At 42.6% G+C, this 23,308-nt stretch overlaps 1 protein-coding gene across 1 annotated transcript in view; it reads left to right on the top strand.

Annotated features, from left to right (window-relative positions):
• The first annotated feature begins 14,561 nt into the window (after nt 1-14,561).
• EIF4EBP1 (eukaryotic translation initiation factor 4E binding protein 1) overlaps nt 14,562-23,308 on the top strand; it is a 30,392-nt gene continuing 21,645 nt past the window's right edge. The window contains exon 1 of the mRNA XM_072635187.1: nt 14,562-14,801. Coding sequence (XP_072491288.1) covers nt 14,657-14,801 — 145 coding nt within the window. The 5' untranslated portion in view covers nt 14,562-14,656. The remainder of the gene's footprint in view (nt 14,802-23,308) is intronic.

Below are 23,308 nucleotides of genomic sequence, written 5' to 3'. Positions count from 1 at the left end.
CAAGTAAATTAGAAAAAGCTATCTACACTTTGTAGCCTACACCTACTCTCACTCAATCCTCAAACGGTTGTAATATGGCTTCTGGCCATATCATTCAACTGAAACTATTCTGCAAAGTTACCAGTGGTATTATAATTGCCAAATCCAATGGTCTTTTCTCAGTCATCATCCTTCTTGACCTCCCAGAAGCATTTAACACTATATTCTTCCTGTATAATCTCTCCTCTCTTGTGTTTTCATAACACTGCTCTCCTTCTACATGTTTAATCACTTCCCATTCTCATCATTTATATCATGTCCACTAACTGTGGGTGTACCCCAAGACTCTGTCCTGGGTCCACTTCTCTTCTTTCACTATTCTCAAAAGTTCTCAGTGACTGCATCTATATCTCCCAGGTCTATATGTCTAGCCTTAGTCTCTCTCCTGAGTTCCAGTCTCACATCAACAACTGCTTATGAGAAATTTTGAATTGCATGTCCCATAGACTTCTCAAACTCATCATGTTCAAAACAACAAATTAACTTTCCCTTCGGAACTTGTAAGGGTATTTTCCTTGTAATCATCCAACCTTGGAGGCATCCTTAACTGTTCTCTCTCCCTCATCCCACCCAACCAAACAGTTGCTAAATCTTGCCTCCGTGTTCTACAACCACATCTCTTTAATCTGCCCCTTTCCCCCACTCACATGGCCACCACTTGAGTTCAAACTGTCATCTCTCCACTGAACTCAGCAATTTCCTCATCACTTTTGTCTCCTAGAATCCCTGGTTTTCTTCAAACTCAGCTCGAATGCCATATCCTACCTGAGGGCTTTCTTGAAAGTACTAACAACTAGTGCCCCTCCCAATAAAAAAAAATTACCCTACATTTCTTCTTTTTTTTTTTAAGTTTTAAATAAATTTACTTGGTCTCTTTTGGCTTTATATTTCCCAAGGAATCTTTCCTTCCTCCCTCTCCCAGAGAGCCATCCCTTACAATAAAAAATAAAAAAAGAGGGAGGGAAATCAAGTTTTTTTTTTCCAAAAAAATGTATATACTTTCATTTGTATATGTTTCTTCTGATAGAATGCAACATTTTCAGTTTTGTCCTTGAATTCCCAACACCTAGCACAGTGTCTGACATATGGTAATAGTTTAATAAATGTTTATTGATTGATTAAATGATTTCATTGGCATAGGGAATTCCTGGTGAAAAAACTTCCTCTTCCAATGAAAATCACAACCGTCCAGAATTTATAGTCTTGGAAGATTGCCTGGGGACACTGTGATCTTATGGTTGGTAGGTGTGTGTAGTGCCAATGCAATATTCGCAGCACCCACAGCCAAGAATATCACAGTACTATTCAGAATCACGAAATACCACAGACTCTCCACGTGGAAAGCAGAACCATAACATTTATTCAGATGCAAATCCATCACAGCAACAAAAATCCATACACAATAACAATGCAGAGGACAACACCATCCCCAAACCTTCCCCTGCTAGGCTTCCCACAAACCAGGTGCATTATACTCATCAAAAGCAGGCTCTCTTAAACAAAATCACAATCACTAAATCACTCATGCTACCCAGAAGCCTGCATCATTCCTAGTTCTGACTGCTCTCAAGACTAACTTCCTCTCAGCTGTGCTCTAGCTCTGCCTCCTCCTGCTCTACCCATTCAGCAAACTCCTCCCACCCCAGGCTCGTGGAACTTCATGAGCGCATTAATGAAAAGGAAAGATTTTCCAATTCAAATTACCATTACAGTATGGTGACCTCATCAGGTCGTATAGAGAAGAGAACGAAAGAAGCAATTATTAATTTACTTTTATTAAAAGTTATTTCTGCTATATTGATATAATCATATGATTCTTTTTAAACTTTTATTACTGATATGATGAATTATGTTTATAGTTTTCAATTTCAATCAAATATGATCAATTATGTTAAACCAGTCCTGCATTCCTGGTATAAATCCCACTTGATCATAACACATAATCTTTCTAATATATAGTTGTAATCTTTTAACTAGGATTTTATTTAGGATTTTTGCATCCATATTCATTAATGGATGCATTCATTGATTTTGTTTTTACTCTTCCTGATTTAGGTATCAGTATTTGTTTCATAAAAGAAGTTCGGTAGGATCCCTTTTTGCCTGTTATTCCAAATAATTTATTTAATATTAAATGTTTGATAAAATAAGACTTGTAAATGTCTGGTCCTGGTGCTTTTTTCTTAGGAAACTCATTTATGACTTGTTCAATTCTTTTTTCTAAAATGGATCTACATAGATATTCTATTTCCTCCTCTGCTAGTCCAGGCAATTTATATTTTTGCAAATATTCTTCCATTTCATTTTAACTGTTCAATTTATTGGCATATAATTGGGCAAAATAATTCCTTATAATTGCTTTAATTTCATCTTTGCTGGTAGTACATTCATTTTTTTTTCATTTTTAATAGTAGTGATTTGGTTTTCTCTTTTTTTTCAAATCCAATTAACCAATAGCTTATCTATGTTATTTATTTTTTTATAAAACCAACTCCTAGTTTTATTTCTTAATTCAGTGGGTTTTTAATACTCAATTTTATTAATTTCACTTTTAATTTTTAGAATTTCCAATTTAGTGTTTAATTGGGGATTTTTAGTTTTTTTCTAGTTCTTATAATTGCATACCCAATTCATCAGTCTGCTATTTCTCTATTTTATTGATGTAAGTCTTTAGAGATATAAATTTTCCTCTGATTACTGTTTTTGCTATGACTCATAGGTTTTGATATGCTGTCTCATTATTGTCATCCTCTTTAATGAAATTATTGTTCCTATGATTCTTTAACCCACTTATTCTTTAATTTCCAATTTGTTTTTTTAATCTATGCTTTCTGTGTTCCCTTATTATGCATAATTTTCATTACATTGTAATCTGAAAAAGATACATTTAATATTTCTGCTTTTCTTCTTTTAACTATAAAATTTCATGTCCCAAAATATGGTCAATCTTCTATTTCCATTCAGTTCTTTCCAGATATCATATCTAAAATCCTTATCACTTCCTTAACTTTTCATTTATTTTTCTTTAGTTTTATCTAGTTCTAAGAGAGGAAGACAATGATTGAAGGAAGAAACAACAAACATTGGAGGGGATGTGGAAAAATTGGGACAATAATTCACTGTTGGTGGAAATGTGAACTAACCCAACTATTTTGGAGAGCAATTTGGAATTAAGCCCAAAGAGTTATTAAACTGCCTATACCCTTTGACCCAGCAATACCATTACTAGGTCTGTTTCACAAGATGATTGATGAAAAGGAAAAGAATGTATATGTTCTAAGCTATTTATAGCAGCTCATTGTGGTGGCAAAGAACTGGAAATTGAAGGGTCAATTGGAGAATGGCTGAACAAGAGGTGGTATATGATTATGATGGAATACTACTCTGCTATGATAAATGATGTGCTCAGTGATCTTAGAAAAATGTGGATAGACTTGCACGGAATAATGAAAAGCGACATGAGCAAAACCAAGAGAATGTTGTATGCAGTAACAACAACATTGTTTTAAGAACAACTTTGAGTGAATAAGTTACACTGACTATTATAAATACCCAAATTAACTTCAAAGAACATATGAAGGAAGATGCTTCCTTCAGAGAAAGAACTGATAAATACAAGTGTGTATGGAATGATTTTATATATATATATATATATATATACATATATATATGAAATCATATACATGATACCACATATATATATCTAGTGATGTATATATATCATATATATGTATCAAATATATATATATAACACATATGTACATATAATATATATATGTATCTAATCGTAGTCATCTCTAGGGCAAGGTGGAGAGGGAAGAAAAAGAGGGAGAAAGGAAAGTTCCATGATAATTTTATTATGTATTTAAAGGGAATAACAAGTTGTACATTATAGATTTGCAGTTTCACGTACAATCATCTTTTTTTCTATTCTACTATGTTATAGAAACGCTTGTTTTATTTCTTAAGTTCAGAATAAAATAAATAAATTTTTTAAATTGATTAATTTACCCACTATTTGCCAAGGACTTGGCTAAGCTCTTTACAAAGATCATCTCATTTGATCCTTACAACAATCCTGGGGGGCAGATGCTACGATTATATTCATTTTACAGAGGAGAAAACTGAGGCTTAGAGAGGTTGTGACCTCTCCTGAGTCACACAGGTTTGGGGTGTTTGCAGTAGAATTTAAACCCAGGTCTTCCTCAGTCCAAGTCCAATACTCCCTAACACCAAGCTGCAGGCTGAAGGAACAGGAAGATCCAGACAGACCGCAGACCACACCCACCTCTCCATTCCTTTTCCCTTTCCCCCACCCCCCCACTTCACACACACTCGGACTAGTCATTCCCACAGCCTGATCCCCAGGCTAGGAATCAGAAAGGGAGCATTATGAGAACTAGACACTTGCCAGGTAAAGAGGGGACTGAGACACTGGGAGTAACAAAGAAAACTCCTTAACTAAAGAAACAAAAAGGAAAAAGAAAAAAAACACCAACACCTATCATCTGCCATCAGCCTTGTAAATAGTTTTTCCAAGTCTCTGGCATGGAAGATAAATGCCCAAGGCATGACGGCACATAACCTTAAAAATGAATTAGAACCAGCTCAGCCAAGACAACGTGCATGACTTTTAACTATGCTTGTTAAAATGCCTAGTTTTATCTAGCCATTACACTAGCTTGTTAAAATGCCTAGTTTTATCTAGCCATTACACTAGCTAATGAACGATTCATTTCAGTTGTATAAGTAACAGTCAGACAAATGAAGGGAGGGCCAACTTTGTCCAGAGAACAACAGGATGAGCCTTTTAAAAAGACAAGAAGGGAGGGGGGAAGTCAGGCTGCATGGACTTGCCTATAGGGGGAACCCCTGCTCCATTGAGAAGCTCATGGAAATACATTGGGAAAATTTGCTCCCCAAAGGAGAAGAGAGAATTGGGTTCCCCTAGCACTTCTCACACTGTCACCTTCCTAGAAATGAATTCCAACCACTCGGCAGTTCTCATCACCACCCTCCATCTCCTTCCTTCCTTTTTGACTTGCCTAAACTCTTTCTCTCGTATAAACTTGTTGAGAAGCAATTAGAAACGACACCTCCCTGTAGACAAGGTCCAGGGCAGTGCCAGGTTTGGTAAATGTCAGATTTATCTTCTGACACAGAGGTGGAGTTTCAGGTTCTGAATCACTGACCTGGAGATCGAAGACTGGATTCTAACACTAAAAAGTTCATGTTTCTATAGAGAAGTAGATTTAATATCCTTACAACCCTATGTGGCCAGTAAAGCAAGTCTTAGACTACTATTTTAGAGATGAAAACACTGAGGTTCAAAGGGTTGGGTTTTTTTTGTTTGTTTTTTGCCTTTTCTTTCTATCCTCAGATTTTGGCACAGTGCCTAGCACATGTAGAACACAATAATGTTTGTCAGTTGACTGACTGACAAAGTTTTTAAGAGCTGGGCCAATTCTCTTGATTCTGGTTTCAACAGTCCCTCTATTATATCACATAGCCCACCAGGCCCACTTGGCTACTGGCACACCATATATCCTTAAACAAGTCATTTAGGCTTTTTCATATTGAGATAAGATTGTTTAATGAAAAGAGTATTTAACTTCAAAACAGAAAACCTGGATTCTAGAAATACTGGCAAATAATTTGCATTCTCTGAGGCTCAGCTACATTATCCCAAGGAATGGGGGACATTACCTTTTTAAGTCCAAAGAACATGGTCAACATGGCTAGCGTTTGACACAATTCCTCACCCACATTCTTATTTTGGACTATGATTTGGACTGAGCACCAGCACCTCATTCCATCCCACCCCCATGAAGGCTGCCCAGGTCCAACATGCTCTCATCTGCTCCCCCACCCCACACCTACCCCATTCTTCCTCTCCCCATCCATCCTGTAGACTAGTCAATCTCTCTAACACAACCTACATCTCTCCCTTTTTCTTTATATATAGGAACATCACCCTAATTCAGGACTTTATCACCTCGAACCGGGGCTGTGGAATAACCTTTTAATTGTTCTCCCCATTTGAAGTCTTCCCATTTCTGAAACCTTACATTCTTTCTTCTAACTGATAGCACTGTGTGGAGGAAAGGAAAGAGTGCTGAACTGAAGAATTGCAGAAACCAGGGCTTGGATCCTGCCCCTCCCTCTGACTAACTGTGTGATCATGGGACCATTTAACCTTCTGGGTTTTAATTTGCTGATCTGTAAAAAGCAGAGATATTTCAGCCTATATTACTTTGCTTTCAAGATTGTTGCAAGACTCTGAGATGAGGTACATAAATTTCTTTGCAAACTTTGCAAAAATCCTCAAGGACCTGTGATTTCATTATCCTATGGAGTACCTTCCATCAAATGATAAAACATATTTGTGAAAGGGATTTTGTTTGTCTTACTTCCTCAATTGAGGTAGGAGTAAGAGGGAGGGAAGGTGGCTCTTCATCTGAAAAAAAAAAAAAAACTTAGAATGATTTTTTTTTTTGTTCATGTTGATTTCTGTCTTCTCATCAATACCTCACTGCCTCTCATGCACATACAGGACACTGAGGAAAGAATCCCATACCAATGTATTTGGGACTCAGGTTACATTCAACTATTTTTTTTCTAATTTATTTCTATTTTCTACAATGTCTAAACTGCTGACCCTATTATATTTCGCCACTGCTATTGTCTCCTAGCCATTCAGAGCTAGACTGTTGCTCTTAAAAGTGGTGATTCAGTGTGCCCAGAAAATGCTTTTTTTTATACCAGCTTCTAGTTACTCACGTCTTCACAAAGGCACTGCTTGGAAATCCTGTTATCATTTAGCCTCCACACTTGGCCAGCCTGTCAAAGCTGTGTTGAAACAAGCACTATACCAAAGCCAAAAAGACTGGCTGCTCTCCAGGGCCTTGGTGGTGGTGATCGTTAATTCCCATTAATACTGTTAATCTTTCAAAAGCACTGGCTACCATCCATTAGTCAGCTTGGGCTGGTGAGCCAGTTTGGCTACTCTAAAATAGTCAGAGCCTCCTAGGCTTAAATTGGGCCGGACCAGATATTCTGGACTCCTTTAGTTTCATCTCAGTTGAAACTAGAAGAAAGTCCTAGAAAACACGTCCTTCCATGACAAAGATGTTGGCTGTCTCTCTTTTGGACAAGCATCATATTGTGGAAAGCAGGACTTTGGAGTTGGAGAACCTGAGTCCAAGGCCTGGCTCTACCACTTTCTGGCTGTGTGAACTTCAGCAAACCAACTTAACTTCTCTGAGGATCAGTTTCCTCATCTGTAAGATGAGGGCCCAGATGATCTCTAAGGTCCCTTCAACATATAAGTCCTGCAGTCTTATAACCTTTTAAAGGGACATTTTAAGACTAAAGCAGTATATTATGTAGCTTTAAGAGTCAAGGAAGAAAAGGAACGGAACGCTTTTATTTTTTACCCCCCAAACATTAATTAACTTCCTCTTTCTGTAGATACTGTGAAGGTTTTCACAGAATCATGGATGATCCAAACTAAACGGACCTTTAGTGGTCATCTAGCCTATTGCTTTCATTTTTCAGGCAAGGGACATGAGACCCAGAAAGATAAACTCACTTGCCCAGTACCACAAAGGGATGGATGGTATAGACCTTTCTGATGGAAAACCTGTTTTCTTGTTGTTAATTGTAAGGGCAAAACTGGTATAAGCAGTAGAGAACGTATCCATGCTTTGTTGCAAATCAGCCTCGGAGGCTGCATTAAGAGGATTGTTATATGTGAACAAGAAGTCATGCATCAGCTTCCCCTCCCCCTCCACTTTAGACTTGGCTTTCAAGTGGAGTAGCTGATTTTGATGCCATTTTCATCTTCTTGAATGCATCTGACAATTCTGAAGAAAACATAATGCTAAAAAGCAGAGGAGCAACCACACAGCCCTGCTTCACTGCACTGATGACTGAGAAAGTGTAAGAGTACTGTCCATTATCCAGAAACCAGGCAAGCCTGTCATCATGAAACTGAAGTACAACACTGATGAACTTCTCTGGGCAATAAAGTTTGCCATAATTTTCCACAAGACCTCGTAACCGACAGCATCAAAGGCTTTGGTCAGGTGGACAAAAGTTGTGTGCAGACCTCTGTTCTGCTCCTGGCATTTCTCCTGGAGTTGTCAGGCAGCAAACACCATATCTACTATTCCTTGGCCCTTCTGAAGTCACACTAGCTCTCAGGTAGATGACAATCAAGGTAAAGGATCAGCCTATCAAGGAGGACTCTGGCAAGAATCCTGCCAACAGTGACTAGGAGAGAGATCCTCCTATGATTGTCAGAATTCAATCTATTTTCTTTGCCTTTATAGAGATGGACAGAGGCAACCTTGAACTCCTGGGGGATAACCTCCTCTTGCCATATAACCTGGAAAATTTCAGTCAGCTTTTGTCTGGAAAGTGGACTCCCTCACTTGTAAATCTCAGCCAGAATAGAATCAGTACCAGATGCTTTGCCACATGAGAGGAACTGAATGGTATTCAAAACCTCTTCTTCAGTTGGATATTTGGCTAGAGAAGGATTGACTTTAACCTGAAGTATACTGGTCAATGGCTTCAGCACTGATTGATGATGGTCAGTGAGAATGCCAAGGAAGTGGTTCAGTCCATCTCTCCAGGATCATGTACTCATCACTAATCAATGTGGCTCCATCAATACTGAATAGTTGACATGCACCATGTGTCTTTGGCCCAAAAATAGCCTTCAGGGCATCATAAAAGTGCTTTGGATTGTTATTTTCAGCATAAAACTGAATTTCATCTGCCTTTTTACTGAGCCAAGAATCCTGCCTCTCTAAGTTTCACTCGCACTTTACTTTTGATGGAGTTTAATGTTGCCTTCATAGAGACAGGTGAACTACCCTGCTGGATAGAATTCCCTGTGGAGTTCTCATTTTTCATTTAGCAGCTTCTGAATTTCCATCATTTTGTCAAACTAGTCTTGATGTTTGCCAGTGTTCTGACCCAGAAGAGTAAATGCAGTGCTGCATACCAAATCTCTGAAAGCTGCCCACTCCTTTTCTGCTCCACTGTTATCAACCCTGTGTTGGTTTAGCTTTTCCTTCAAGTTTGCAACAAATTCTTCCTGCTTAGAAAAGGGCTGTAATCTGTTTACTTTAAGTCTTGTGGTAATCCTCTTGCCTTGGGGCCACTGCTTTGGTTGAATTGGAATACTTAACTTGGAGAGGATAAATCTGTGATCCCTCCAGCATTCTGTGCCACACATTGCCTTTGCCACTCTCACATTCTGTCTGATTCTTTTCCTTACAATGACATAGTCTATTAAATGCCACTGTTTGCTTCAAGGGTGCATCCACAAAGTTTAATGTGTTTAGGTAAACAGAAGACAGTGTTAGTGATAGGATCATGAGATGCACAAGTCTTCAGTAGTGACTGTTGCTGTTTCTGACTACTCCTCCCAAGGACTCCTTACCACATCTGATAGTCTGTGCCTACTCAAGGGGTAAAGTCACCAATTACTCCAAGCTTGTCCTCTTTCAGTACACCAACGATTAGGGTCTGTGCAAGATTACCAACCTCAACTGAAAGTCATGTCATCATCTTGATGTCACAGTCCTCTTCGAGAACAAAGGACAAACACGAGATTAGGGTCTCCAGGTCTTTATAAAATTTTTCTTTGACCTCATCAGGGTTTGTCATTGAAGGAGCATATACACTGATGATGTATGAAGCACATGGCACTTTCCAGCAAGTAGCAATTACATTGTCATGAGTCTGTCTTTTACTCCTTTTGGTTGACATACAAGAATATTGACTAGATTAGTTTTGATTGTAATACCTAAGCCAGCCTCACAGAGCTCCAACTCCAACTTTGGTAAGCTGGCCTTCTTTAGCAAGCCTTGTTTCACTCAAATATCACTATTTGGATGTGATTCCTGCTGAATTCTCTCACAACATAAGCTGCTCATCTTTCAGATCTACTGGATTTCATGTTGTCCAATAGTGCGTTCATATTCCACGTACCAACAATAAATGAATCATCTTTGCAAAAGTTTTTATACATTTTTCTTTTGTTTCAATCACAGACTAGGATCCTCACTTGCTATGAGAGCAGGCCAGGGTTGAATGAAGCAATTTTTTTAAAACTTTTTTTTAGTAAACAGTATTTTATTTTTTCCATTTACATGTAAAGATAATTTTCAAAATTCATTTTTATGAGTTCCAAATTTTTCTTCCTTCCTCCCACTCATCCTCCCCAAGATGGCAAGCAATCTGATATAGGTTATATATGTATAATCATATTAAATGTATTTCCACATAGGCATGTTGGAAGCAGACAAATTTTAAGGTACTTTTTCTAGCCCATTCCTCACGCCAGGAGGTGAATAAGTGAGGTCGTTCAAAAAAGGCCTCTCAGACACCCAGGGGGCTGCTGAATCCCACTGCGGCTTCAGTCCAAAAAGAAGACAACCCTATGACCTGGACCACTTGTTTTTAGGGTTATGACTACAGGTCCCAATGTATCTGCATTGCTATTTCATCATTTGCCTGTGGCCACAGGGCTTTGATAACCAAGCTGGAAGCCCTCCTCTGCCTACTTCAGCCACTTTAGTGGCCACTGGAACAAATTGTTCTCATCAGCCCATTCTGATGAGGAAGTCTTTGAATGCTTGGGTTACATATCTCCCTACCTCATTGAAGGGTTTGAGACCCCTGGTAGTAAAAAAAGGCATTGCCTTGTTTGTCTATGTTCCCCTCAAAATCCCTCTTTGGTTTCTTCTGTGCATTTTTAGATGTTTTCCTAGTGTTGTCTTCTTTTCTCTCAACATTTTTTTACATCATTACCACTAAAACCCTCCTCTAACACCAAGAAAACCTTTCCTTTTAACAAAAATGTGTTCAAGCAAAACAAATTTGTGTTGAAATACTCATGTTGGGCAGTTAATAAATGCTTTGGTGTGAAAATAAGTCAGTGTGTTCTGCTCCTTTTCTTTTCTATAGATCTTAAAACTACACAGTCTATTTCCTTTAGTCCTGATACATGTCTCATTCAGTACCTAAGGCTGAAGATGAGGTAGAAGGCCCTCAGGCAAGGAACTAAGGGGACCCTCCCCTTTGTAGAAAGGGGCACCCTTGGTAGAAAAAGAGACTGAAGCTCAGTTCTACCAGCTATCCTCCTCCCTGGCTAGGTTATTGCTTAATGTTTGGGAACAGATATCAGCCAAACCAATTCCACATATATATCCTCAATCATTTCTCTGGGCCCTCATTTAGATAATCTCCTTCCTTCCTAATCTCTTGGAGCTATTTCTGTGACTGGGAAACAGGAAACTTTATATGATAGAATGTGGATTCCTTGATGGAGGGGACTATGTCATTTTCAGTGTCCGGCACACAGTAAGCACTTAATAAGTGCTGATTGATTGATTGATTTCAAGTTTGTATCCCCTGTGCTTAATACAGTGTCTTATACGCAATACATATTTTAAAATCTTCATTAAGTTCCACCCTACCACCCCCAGTAAATTAAAAAAGCCTTTTCAGTTGAACTGTTCCTCAAAGATCCAACCCTACCTAGCCTAAGTAGGACTGGGGCTGGGAGGTGGGGGCAGGGGGAACGGAAGTGAATCATCTTCTACTTCATAGAATCCTAGACTTTCAAAACTGGAAGGGACCCTAGAGATCATTTCATACAAATCTATCGTTTTGCAAATGGTGAAACTGAGATTCAGAAGTAAACTGACTTGCTTAATTAAGGTCATACAATCTGTAATAACCATGTGACCTTACTGCTTAACCTCTTTAGGTCCTTAGTTTACCTTACCAGTAAATTGGAATAAGACCACCTGCCCTTTCTATATCATAGGATTGTTGTAAAGAAACGAATGAGTTATATCTATGTGTAACACAAGCCCTGCATTCACTACTCCAACCTCCCATTTGTACTGGGAGGGTGAGGCTGTGAAAGTCATCTAGCTACTTCTCCTTAGGGTTCTTAGGTATAACCCTTGGGAGTTGGGGGTTTTCCAATACTTTGGTTCACAGGCCCCCACCAGCACGCCCCAATAATGATTATCAACTGATATAAATTAGCCAGTCAGGCTTCATTAGCTTTCAGAGATGGGACTTGTCTGGGACTGCTTCCCACACTAAGCTGACCTAACACTGGAATGCCCACTTTCAAACTAGCTCAATATTTCTATCTAACCCACAGGATGTGACAGATACTTCCTATACACCCCAATATACTTCCTATGTAGCACCACTTCATTTCATGCAATAACTAGAAACATTTTGTTTCTTGCAAATTAACTAAAGACTTTTCTCACCCAATTGAATGCCTTAGATTCAACAGATGTATTCTTACTAATAAATATCAAGGTAGATCACATCATATTAGTTATTGTGGAGTAGGCAGACTGATTGATTCAACAAATTGCCCTCCTTAAAGTAAGACACTTTGTCAAATATTAAATGTCATAGATGTAAGGTCCATTTATTATTTACTCATTGGAAAACAAACTCTGGTGCAGACTGAGAGTGGTACTTGAAGCCAGGTTTTTCTAACTTCAAGGCTTAGTATGCTGCCTTTCTAATACTCTGCCTTGGTCAGATGAAATCTGAGTATTAAGCTCAGTTCTGATAACACAGTTGAGAAAGAATATTAACCTGCTGGAGAACAATCGGAGAAAGACACCTATCATATTATTAAGAAGGTATCAGGCATATTTATCCTAGAAAGGAAAGCTGTTATGGAGTATGTGTAGGGATAGCATTTGGAAGACGGATTAAATTTGCCTTTCTTAGTCCTAGCAGCAGAACAACGTCTAATAGGTAGAAGTCTCAGAGAGGAAGACTGAGGTGTGATATCAATCTAACAGTTAAAACCACAGTTGGACCCAAGAGTCTGGAGAACTGCTCTCTCTCCTCTCCATCAAGGGGCCCCGGCTCTTCTGGATCGAAACCCTGGGTTCAGTTCTGGTGAAGCATGACATTTAAAAGAAAGGTCAGTTTTATTTTTAGTTCTTTTTGGTTCCTTCTTGTCTTAGCACTCTGAGAAGAATTCTTAAAGGTCTGGGTTTGACTCATGTCTAAGATATTCCCAAAGAGGAGAACAGACAAGTATTCAATGTATACTGGAACAAATAAGCTAATCAGCAATTGAAAAGCTTTTTATTTCTTACACACACACAGACACACAGACACAGTTCTAAACACAAAAATATTCTCACTAGCACCCACTGACAGAGATTCAAAACAGGACCTAGTAACTTATATCTACTCCTACGTTCTCCTAGAAGGCTGGGAGCTAAAACTCCCCAAATTAAGCATTTGGTGGGATTGATGAAGGTGCATTTTCAGTTTCTCCTCAGCTCTACACAATCCAAACCATTTCTTCAAGGTTCATGCCCTCTGATAAGACCAGCCGGGGCTTCAGCCCTTCTGCTCCCTCCTACCCTCTCCAAGGCAGAAACTTCCAGCATCCCAGCTAGCTAAGGAGAAACGAGGTGCTGCAGTCAAGAGAAGGGCGGACTTAGTCAGGAAGGCGCGAGTTCAAATTCTGCCTGAGACTCTGGCTGCGTGACCCTGGGCGAGTCACTTAACTTCTTAGCCTCAGCTTCCTCGTCTGTAAAACGGGATGGGGGTGACAGCAATAAGCAGCATTTTGCAGTCTGTAGAACCCTGGAAAAGGGATTTGCAGATCTCTCATTTGGTATTTGGGGCTATTATTATCCCCACTGCACAGAAGAGGAAACTGAGTAAGAAATTAATAGCATTGCTAATGTCAGAATCACAGAATCTGGAGCTGGAAGAGATCTCAGACACCATCTCCTGAACCCATACCCAAACAAGCTTCCACTTGTCTGTACGTTCTCTGTTACTGGAATGTGCACTGACAGGAGTGACACTCGCAACACCATCCACGAACCAACCCCTTCACCCACTTTTTTTAACCATGCGGGTTGTAAACAAGGCCGACCAATCAGAGAGCAGGAGGGTGGTGTACTCGCCCACAGCCTTCTGGGAGATGTAGTCCACGGAGATTTTTCAGCACCACCCCATGAGCGAGGGTCTCCTGGCCCAAAGCATTGTGGGAAATGCAGTCCTCAGAATGCTGCTCTAAAGCGTTTGCTCTGGACCCGCGTCTGCCCTGGGGAGCTTAGCACTGGAGGCTATTAACACGCGCTTTCAAAAGCAGGAAATTGGAGAGGGGAGAAGCGTTCTTCCCACCCCCGCCGGGGGCCCCCTGTAGGGTCCGGGGGGAGCCTGGGCCAGTAGTTGCCGCGCGGCGGGCTCCCACCCAGAGCTCGATCCCCCCCCCTCCCCGGAGCTGCGGGGGCGCGCGGAGCCCACGTCGGGGAAGCTTCAGGCTGGCAGTCCCCCTCCCTGCCGCCACGGTCCCCACGGTGTGGCTGCCGCCCCGAGGCGCGGCGCGGGGATCCCAGGGGCCGCCACCTCCCTGGACAGCCGGGGCATCCAGGGCTTCGGGATGGGGGCGGGGGGTGAGGACTACAAGTCCCGAGGGGCTGCCAAGCTGCGGCGGCGGAAGGGGCGGTCTGGGGGCGGAACGGGGCGTGGGCGCGAAGCGGGGACCGCTGCCCCCGGGGTCCGCGGCTGCAGCCAGGCCGAGGCCATGTCTGCGGGCGGGAGCTGTGGCCAGACGCCGAGCCGGGCCATCCCGGCCACCCGTCGGGTGGTGCTGAGCGACGGCGCGCCGCTGCCGCCCGGGGATTACAGCACCACCCCGGGAGGCACGCTCTTCAGCACCACCCCCGGAGGTACGGTGGGGGGCGCGCCGGGCTGGGGGTACGCGGAGGGCACACCGGGGCGGGGGGCACAGCGGGAGGGGGGGAGCCGAGGCGGGCCAGGACTGGGATGGCGGGGAGGACCCGGAGAGGGGCCGAGTGGAAGGCCGGCCTGACGGCACGTGGAGAGCCCTGGATGCTCGGGCGCTCGCCTTTGGAGGAGGGGGCGCCTTCCGCGAGACCTCTGCCCCCGCTTTACCTCCCCCGCCGCACGGTCTCCGCGTCCCGGCCCCCGGCGGACCGAAGAGACAAAGAACTCTTCCCCAGCTCGAGTCCTGGCGCCGTTCTGGCCCCTCGCCCGTCCCGGGGTAGTGGCACGCCGGGGCGATGTCCGCGCGGGCACCCCTAGGAGGACAGCCCGGAGCCGGGCACTGCCAATCCTTCCTTCACCCGAAATCGCTCCCCCGGGGCGCTTTAGGGGTGGGCTTTAAAAAGCGGCAGGCTCGGTTGGAGGGGAGGCGAGGAAAGAGGAAGGTCCGGGAGGCGCCCGAGGGGAGCGTCCGTTTGACTTGCCAGTAACAGTCCGGAGTGGCCTAGAAGGAAGTTGAGCCTGGCACACGGTCGGGAAGGAGGGGGTGGGGGCAGCTTCGGGTTCCTCCGGTCCACGCAGCGTTCCCACGCAGCCCCAGGGAGTCGTGTCCGGAGGAGCTGATGAAACCCGCGCTCCAGTTTGCATAATTCCCCCCCCCTCCGATCTCCTGCCCCCGTCTCCTTTTGCCCCTTGCCAGGCTTTCGCCTCTCTCTCCAATCAGTACCCCGGGGAAGAAACAAAAAGCCAGAACCCCAGCAATTTCTCCGCTTCGAGTCGGGGCAAAAGGTCCCATTTCTGATTCCCGGCCCCAGACTGGAGGAAGGACTGAGGAAGGTCAGGGCTTGTGAATGCTGGCCTGCCCCTTCGGGGGCCACATGCTTATTTTCTCAGGCAGAGACTTGCAGCTGCCAGTCCCTTCCACGTTAGCGTTCAGCCCAAGTTGGGCACCCAGTAAGGCCCGAGCCCGAACACGGAATCCTGAGATGTTAGAACGGGGAAGAAATCTTGGAGATGATGTGTATCCGACTTCTTTATTTTTACAAGTTTGAGAACTGAGACCCTGGGTTAAAAGTGAGTTCCTATGGTCAGATGAAAAATCCCTTTGTTCTATCCAGATTTCATGAAAAGAATGCCATCATATAGCGTTTTAGCACTTAACAAAGTATTTCTCTTACCACCACATTCTGAGGTTAGTAGATTGTTACCTCTCCTTTAACAGATAAGAAACCTGAAGCTCCGAGTCTCAGACCATATTGGCCTTTAGGTCACTTCCAACTGAAATTCATTAACACTAGACTGAACCCCCTTGCCTTCCAGTTCCAAGACCAGCGCTCATTCCTTTCCACCTGGGGACTGAAGACACACTAGACAAATTTTCTTTCCTTCCACTTAGTTTTGGAAAAGCTGTTCCCTTTGCCACACATCTCAGTGACTTGTATTGACCCTCTTTTTTGAAGAACTTTTATTTTGTTTCCTCATTTTTAAGATGACGGTGTTGGATTAGCTGTTCTTTCCAGCCTTTCAGCTTTTTTTCTGTGTGTCATCTTTCCTTATTAAAATCTAAGCCCCTTGAAGCAGAGATGTGTCCTTGGTTTTGCTTGTATTTGTATCTCAAAACTCAATACAGTGCCTAAGTAAGCACCTAATAAATGGTTGTTTCCTACCTTCCCTCAGTCCATGACCCCATGTGATTGACTGTAGGGACATCCCTGAGACTTTTGAATTCAGCTCCTTTGGATGTGACTACCTATGGGGGACCGGGCATTGGCCTTTGCTTGGATGAAGCCAACTGCCCTGAGATTTAATGAGAAACATCAGCCTGTTAAAAGGGATTTTATGCCAGATGGTGTGTCGCATGCATACCTGTAATCCCTGCGCTTCATGAGCTCCAGTGGATTAAGCTATTTTGTCATCCCTATGACCCTACCCCCACCCTCCCAAGGCTTCACAGAAAAACATCCCCAGTTCTTTCAGTTGGTCTTTCTAGGACATGGACTTAAGATTCTTTACTGTTTTAGTTCAGTTAGCTAGATGGTATAGTAGATAGAGTGCCAGGCCTGGAGAGAGGAATATTCATCTTCCTGAGTTTAAATCTGGCATCAGACATTTATTAACTGTGTGACCCTGGGTAAGTCACTTAACCCTGTTTGCCTCTATTTCCTCATTGGTAAAATGAACTAGAGAAGAAACGACAAACCACTCAAGTATCTTTGCCAGGAGAACCCCAAATGGGGTCACAAAGAGTCATGACTGATTAACTAAACAAGAACAACAAAGCCAGTCATGTCTGAATAAGGTCAGGCACCGATGTGGTGAGCTCCTCTGAATGGATCGGCAGAGTTGTTGGGGGATGTGGGGGGGTGCGGCTTCATGAGAAGAGGCACAACAGTCCATGTGAGAAATACTGGTCCAGGTCTAACCGGGTTGACCTTCACTTGTAGCCTAGGAGAAAATGGGAGATCAGCTGTTACTTCCTCTTCCTGCGTTCCTTTGGACAGTGAAGAAATTCATGCATGGGGCCCCCCAGTTAGCTTCTTCCTCCCTTAGGTTGACAAACATTTGTTAAGTACTGGACACTGGGGAGTAGGAGAAAGGCCGAAACTGCCCTGCCCTCAGGGAACTTAAATTCTAAATGCTCTAAGATATTGAGGAACTGGGGGGGTACCAATGGCTGGAGAGAGAAGGGAAACCCAAGCTGAGTCTTGAAGGAAGCCAGGGAGACAGAGGTGGGGAGCACTTCAGGCGTGGGGGACAACCCATACAAAGGCCTGGGGATGGAGGGTCTTTGTGAGAGAGCCACATATCAGCCCCGGATGGTGGATCATAGAGTTCTAAGAAGTGAGTGAAGCCTGGAAAAGTAGGAAGAGGCCACTTTATGAAGAGCTTTAAATGCAAATACCAAAGGTATTAAGAGGCCGACCTCCAATCTGGAAGTCTTGAATTCAAAGCCTGCTTCAGCACTTATTAACTTTGTGCCCCAGGGCCAGTCACTTAACCTCTCTCAGCCTCAGTTTTCCGATCAGTAAAATTGGGATTTTTATAAAATGGGTAGGGCAGCTGAGTAGCAAAGTGGCTAGCTGGGGCCTAAAGTCAGGAAGACTCATCTTCCTGATTTCAAATCTGGTCTCAGGCATTTACTAGCTGTATGACTATATGCAAGTCATGTAACCCTGTTTGCCTCAGTTTCCTTAAGTGTCAGATAAGCTGGAGAAGGAAATGGCAGTATCTTTGACAAGAAAACCCCAAATGTCAGGAAGAATTGGACACAACTGAACAACCACAATGGGGATTATTACGGTCCTTACTTTATAGGGGTTTTGATGAGGAGCAAATGAGTTAGCATATGTACAGTGGGTTACAAACCTTAAAGCCCTTTGTAAATGCTAGTTTCCAGAGGACTTTATATTTTATCCTGACAATCTGCAGTTGTCGTAGGGAAGGGGCTGCTTTATTGGATCATGAGTTCTCCCTCCAGAGCAACAGAGGAAGGGAAAGAAAACGAGGACTCCCAGAAGGCAGTGTCCATTTGCTCAGTGCCTTCCCATAGGCAGTCCCCTTCCCCCCAACCCCAGGCAAGTCAGACCGGGTTTTCACCTGCCAAAATCAATAGATCTGACATAAATAGCAAATCTATCCACTACTCGCCTTACTTCCCTCATCCCCACCCACTTTCCTTTCCCCTAAAATATTCATCCCTCATCCCCAGGGCCCTTTTTTAGCTTTAATGAAGTTTGACGGAATTAAGAGCAAGTTACACGTGTGAACAGTGTTTCTGTTCTGGGAAATTTTCATTTCATTTGCTTTTTATGGGGGGGGGGGGTTGCAGAAGGATTTGGAGCTGAACTCCAACTCCCTCTTTTTTTGCTGTTAAGAAAAACCAAGACCCACCTTCCCCATGGGGTCTCCACTTAATCCTGGCCACAGACCTGATTAACCACAGATAACTGAGAGCTGTGCATCAGGGGCAGGTAATGAATCTGTCCAGATAAGCAGACTCTGCATGTGGTACCTTGCATTTGAATGCCTTCTCTCTAGGACCTGGTTTTCTGCTGGGACAGGTGTTGGGATGTGTCCTTTTTCAGATGGCTTAGGTTCCTGAGGGAGAGCCATTGGAGTGAGGTGTCCTTGGAGGAGAGGCACTGTGGTACCAAGCAAAGAGAGAGCTTTGGAATCAAGACCTAGGTTCAGACTGTAGCTTTGCCACCCAACCATCTGACAAGGACTGAACTGTTGAATCTTGAGTTTCCTTTATTAGAAGAGGTGGTTGAATGATAACGAAGACATCTCAATGTTCATATAACACTTCAGAGTTTGCAAAGCATTTCACAGATGATCTCACTTGATCCTCACAATGACCCTTAGAAGGTATTATCTCCACTTCATAAATGAAGACACTGAAGCCAGCAGAATTTAAATGCCTTGCCCAGGGTCACACAGCTAGTAAGTGTCTGAAGCAGGATTTGAAGTTAGATCTTCCTGACTCCAGGCTTGGTACTCCCTAAGTGCCTGGAAGAAACCAGATGACTTAAGGGCCTTCTTTTCCAATTGAAGGATATATTCATTTTCTCTCTCTCTCTCTCTCTCTCTCCCTCCTTCTCTCTCTCCCTCTCTCCCCCCCTCCCTCCCCAAATATTTCAACAGGAAATGACTTTAATTTTTTTTTTTTTGCACATGGATTGTAAAATAAAGAAAGCTAGCTCCTCCAGCACCAGTAGAACTGGGTGGGAAGGCATAGACATTTTATCTCCGTAGAGAAAGAGGCAGCTGTTAGTAGCTATCTCCACAGCACTGGCCATAGTTTGGCTTCCCAAGCAGACTGGAGCCCTTTGATCATTAGCCCACAATAAAGTGAGTCACCTGATCTTTTTCAGTGACATTCCAAGGGAAGTTTAGAAGTTTTAGCTATGGTGGGTTTTGGATTAAACATTCATTTATTTTTAAAGCCTTGGCTCTGATAAATGTAATAGCAGCTAATAGTCACATTGGGTAGAGTGGTAGACCTGAGTCAGGAAGACGTGTTCAAATCTGACCTCCAAAATCAATTGTGGATCCTAGACAAGTCATTTAATGTGTATGTGCCTTGGTTTCCTCATCTGTAAAGCAGAAGTAGTCAAATTACCCCCCTCCCAGGGTTGTTGTGAGGATGAAATGAGATATTTCTCAAGTGCTCTCAACATGCTAGCTATTATCATACCAACACACCTTGTTTAGCTGACAGCCTTTGAATAATGCAGGTTAGTCTCCTAGTCCTTAGAGACGCAGTGTCAGTTTGGAATCTAGAGAGTGACTTGATGTCTCCAAGGCTCAGTTTCTACATCATGAAATTGTAAGCTCTTTGAGGGCACTGACTGTCTTTTGCCTCTTGTATCCCCAACACTTAGCCCAGTTTTTGGCACACAGTAGGTGCTTAACACATATTTATTGCTTACATCTGTAAAACAGGACTGATAATACTTGTGCAGGCTAAGTGGAGAGGGAGTTGGACTGGGTTCAGGAAAACCAGGAGTTCACGTCCTGCTTTTGACATGGTGGCTGTTTGACCCCTGACCAGTGACTTAATACTTTTCAGAACAGCTGTTCATCTGCATTGGTTGGGAGGGGTATTCACCATTGAAATCAAAGGTCCAGTTAAAAAAACACACACACACACACGCCCCCATTGAAATCAAAGGTCCAGTTAAAAACACACACACACGGACAGGCTCTCCATAAATGTGTGAGATTTTTAGGTGGAGATTGCGGGTGGTAAGTATTCCTAAGCTCTATACCCAACAATGCTTGTCATCATTAATGATTCAATAATGCCCTCCTTCCTCATCTCCCATATAAGAAACGTTGGATTTTGAAGAGCAGGCCACGGATACATAAACTCTTGCAGATTGTACCACACACTAGGGAGATTAGGAGGAGTACAATCTGGGCCTCGGTGGGGCTCATCAGTAAAAGGTTGGAAGTAGGTAATTTATTTTTTAACCACAAAAAGTCATATAACCATGCACTAAGGCACGTAGGGATTCAAGTTTTTGTTCGTGTTCAGTTCAATCCTGGATGAAGTTATAACTCTTTGGGGGCTATTCAAGGATAATCGTTCGTGTGGAACTGGCCAGCATTGGCACTGGTAAAATCTCTTGAATTAAAAAAACTTAAGTCTGTGCCTGGGAGGTTTGCCTTGGAGAGGTCTCTTAATAAGTGGCTGTGAAACAAGATGTTGCTTTGAAGACAATTAGGGGATTGTACCTAACCAGAACACAAGACAGTGTTCTGAGCTGTCCCTTACAGAATAGAGACTGTCCCATTGCAGAGTGCAAGTTAGGAAGGAAAATTCTTGTGAAATATTCTTCCAGTAAACCAGTGCAAAGGGAAATAAAGGGCCTCTCTTACCCACAGGGTGGATGTCTGCCTCCCTAGTCATAATAACATTGGCCAACTATGTAGTACTTTGCAGATGGAAAGGACCTCAGAGCCTACTTAATAACTATTTCAGTATAATTGCTTACTTTCATAATTCCATATATTTGATGCATTAAAGAACATGAGAGAAGGGGCCCATAGGCCAGATTGCCAGAAAAGTCCATGACACCATAAAGGTTAAGAACCCCTGCCTTACATTACCTTAGGTATTTAGCCTCTACCCTGGGAGCCTTCCATGGATAGGACTGCTATTTAGGACTGCTTTATTCACTAGGGGCCCTGTTAGCCATTTCAAATAAGGATAGCATTTATTGAGAACTCTTTATGTGTCTAACAAAGAAACTTTTTAAGCAAGAGAATTAATTTTCTCAGCTCACTGAGCTCAGTATCTAGTGAGGAAGAGACAATGCATCAGGTATTTTGGGGGAGGGGCAAGGATAGGGGTTAAGTGACTTACCCAGGGTCACACAGCTAGTGAGTATCTGCGATGAGAATTGAACTCAGCTTTCTGGACCCCAGGACTGGTCCTCTATCCACTATACCACCCAGCTGCCCCCAATTTTTTTTTCTTTTTAAAAATACCTAATAATAGGCAGCTGGGTGGCACGGTGGATACAGTGTCAGGCCTAGAGACAGGAAGATTTATCTTCCTGAGTTCAAATTCGACCTCAGACACTTGCTAGTTGTGTGACCCTGGGCAAGTCCCTTAACCCTGTTTGTCTCAGTTTCCTCATCTGTCAAATAAGCTGAAGAAGGAAATAGCAAACCACTCCAGTATCTTTACCAAAAAAAAACCCCAAATGGGGTCACAAAGAGTCAAATGGGACTGAACAACAATAATAACAGCCAGCATTTATATAGCACTTTAAACAGTTAAATATTATTTTATGCTCACAACAACCATGAGAGATGTGTTATTATTCTCACTTTACAGATGGTGAACCAGCACTAATACATACTATTACATACTACTGCATAATATTTGAAGCATTCAAACTATACTAATATTTTTGGGACAGCCTATGATCTCTCTTGAACATCTTAACAGTCCTGTGAGGTAGATACTACAGACAGAGGTTAAGTGACTTGTTGGGGGTAAGGCTATGAGTAAGCATATGAGGCAGGATTTGAACTCACATCTGACTGACCCCAAGTCCAGCGCTCCATATACTGTGTGCCCCTATCTTCTATAATAGCTAGGCATTTTTAAAGCAACATACCAGATACTTTATGGATGAGACTGAGAATTGAAAGGAACCTTAGGTATCTGGTAAGAGGTCATCCTGGTTGTATCATTCTTTACCTGAATGATCTTGGGTAAATTCTTGTTTTCTCTTGGACTTCAATTTCCTCATCTGTACCAGGTGATTTCTAAGATCCCTTCCAGTTCTCAATCTGTGATACATTTTACAGAAGAGGAAATTGAGGCTTATATAGAAATTAAGCAGTTTGCTCAAATTCACACATGTAGAGAGTGCCAGGGTTCAAACCTAGATTTTGTCATTACTAATCCAGTGTTTATTATATACTTCATCACAGATATGTTCCCCTTCAATATTTAGAATGACCAAGCACAGACAAGTGAGAGAAGTGATTCTTTCTTATATTAATAACCAACTATTGAATTTAAACTAAGATTTTTCCCCTTTTCTCTTCCCTTATTTAGAAGTCAGTTTGGTTATTCAGGCAGCCTTTGAAGTCCTGGGCTGATAATGAGAGGGTCAGATCTGATCAAAAGGCAGAAATTCTAGTGTTGGTGAACTGGGGAATTCCACCCTTTGTGTTTTTGTCTGACCGGTCTGGGTAGTTGTGGATTCCCCCTTTTGTTTATCTAGATTACCCTGGACCTGGGTGTTGTGGGTATAGATAACTCTCTTTGTCCAAGTCTGAGTGATCAGAGTCAGAGTCACGTCCCTCAGACCCTTACTAGAATAAGCCCACCTCATTATAATATCTGTTCTCTCATTTACTTGTTAAACAATCTGAGTTGATTTCCACCCTCAGGAACACAAACTCTTCCAAGGACATCTAAGTGTTG

The sequence above is a fragment of the Notamacropus eugenii genome, chromosome 1, assembly GCF_028372415.1.
Source record: "Notamacropus eugenii isolate mMacEug1 chromosome 1, mMacEug1.pri_v2, whole genome shotgun sequence".
NCBI classification, from domain to species: Eukaryota; Metazoa; Chordata; class Mammalia; order Diprotodontia; family Macropodidae; genus Notamacropus; species Notamacropus eugenii.
Note: the sequence above shows the minus strand (reverse complement) of the source record. Positions and strands in the feature narration are given on the sequence as shown.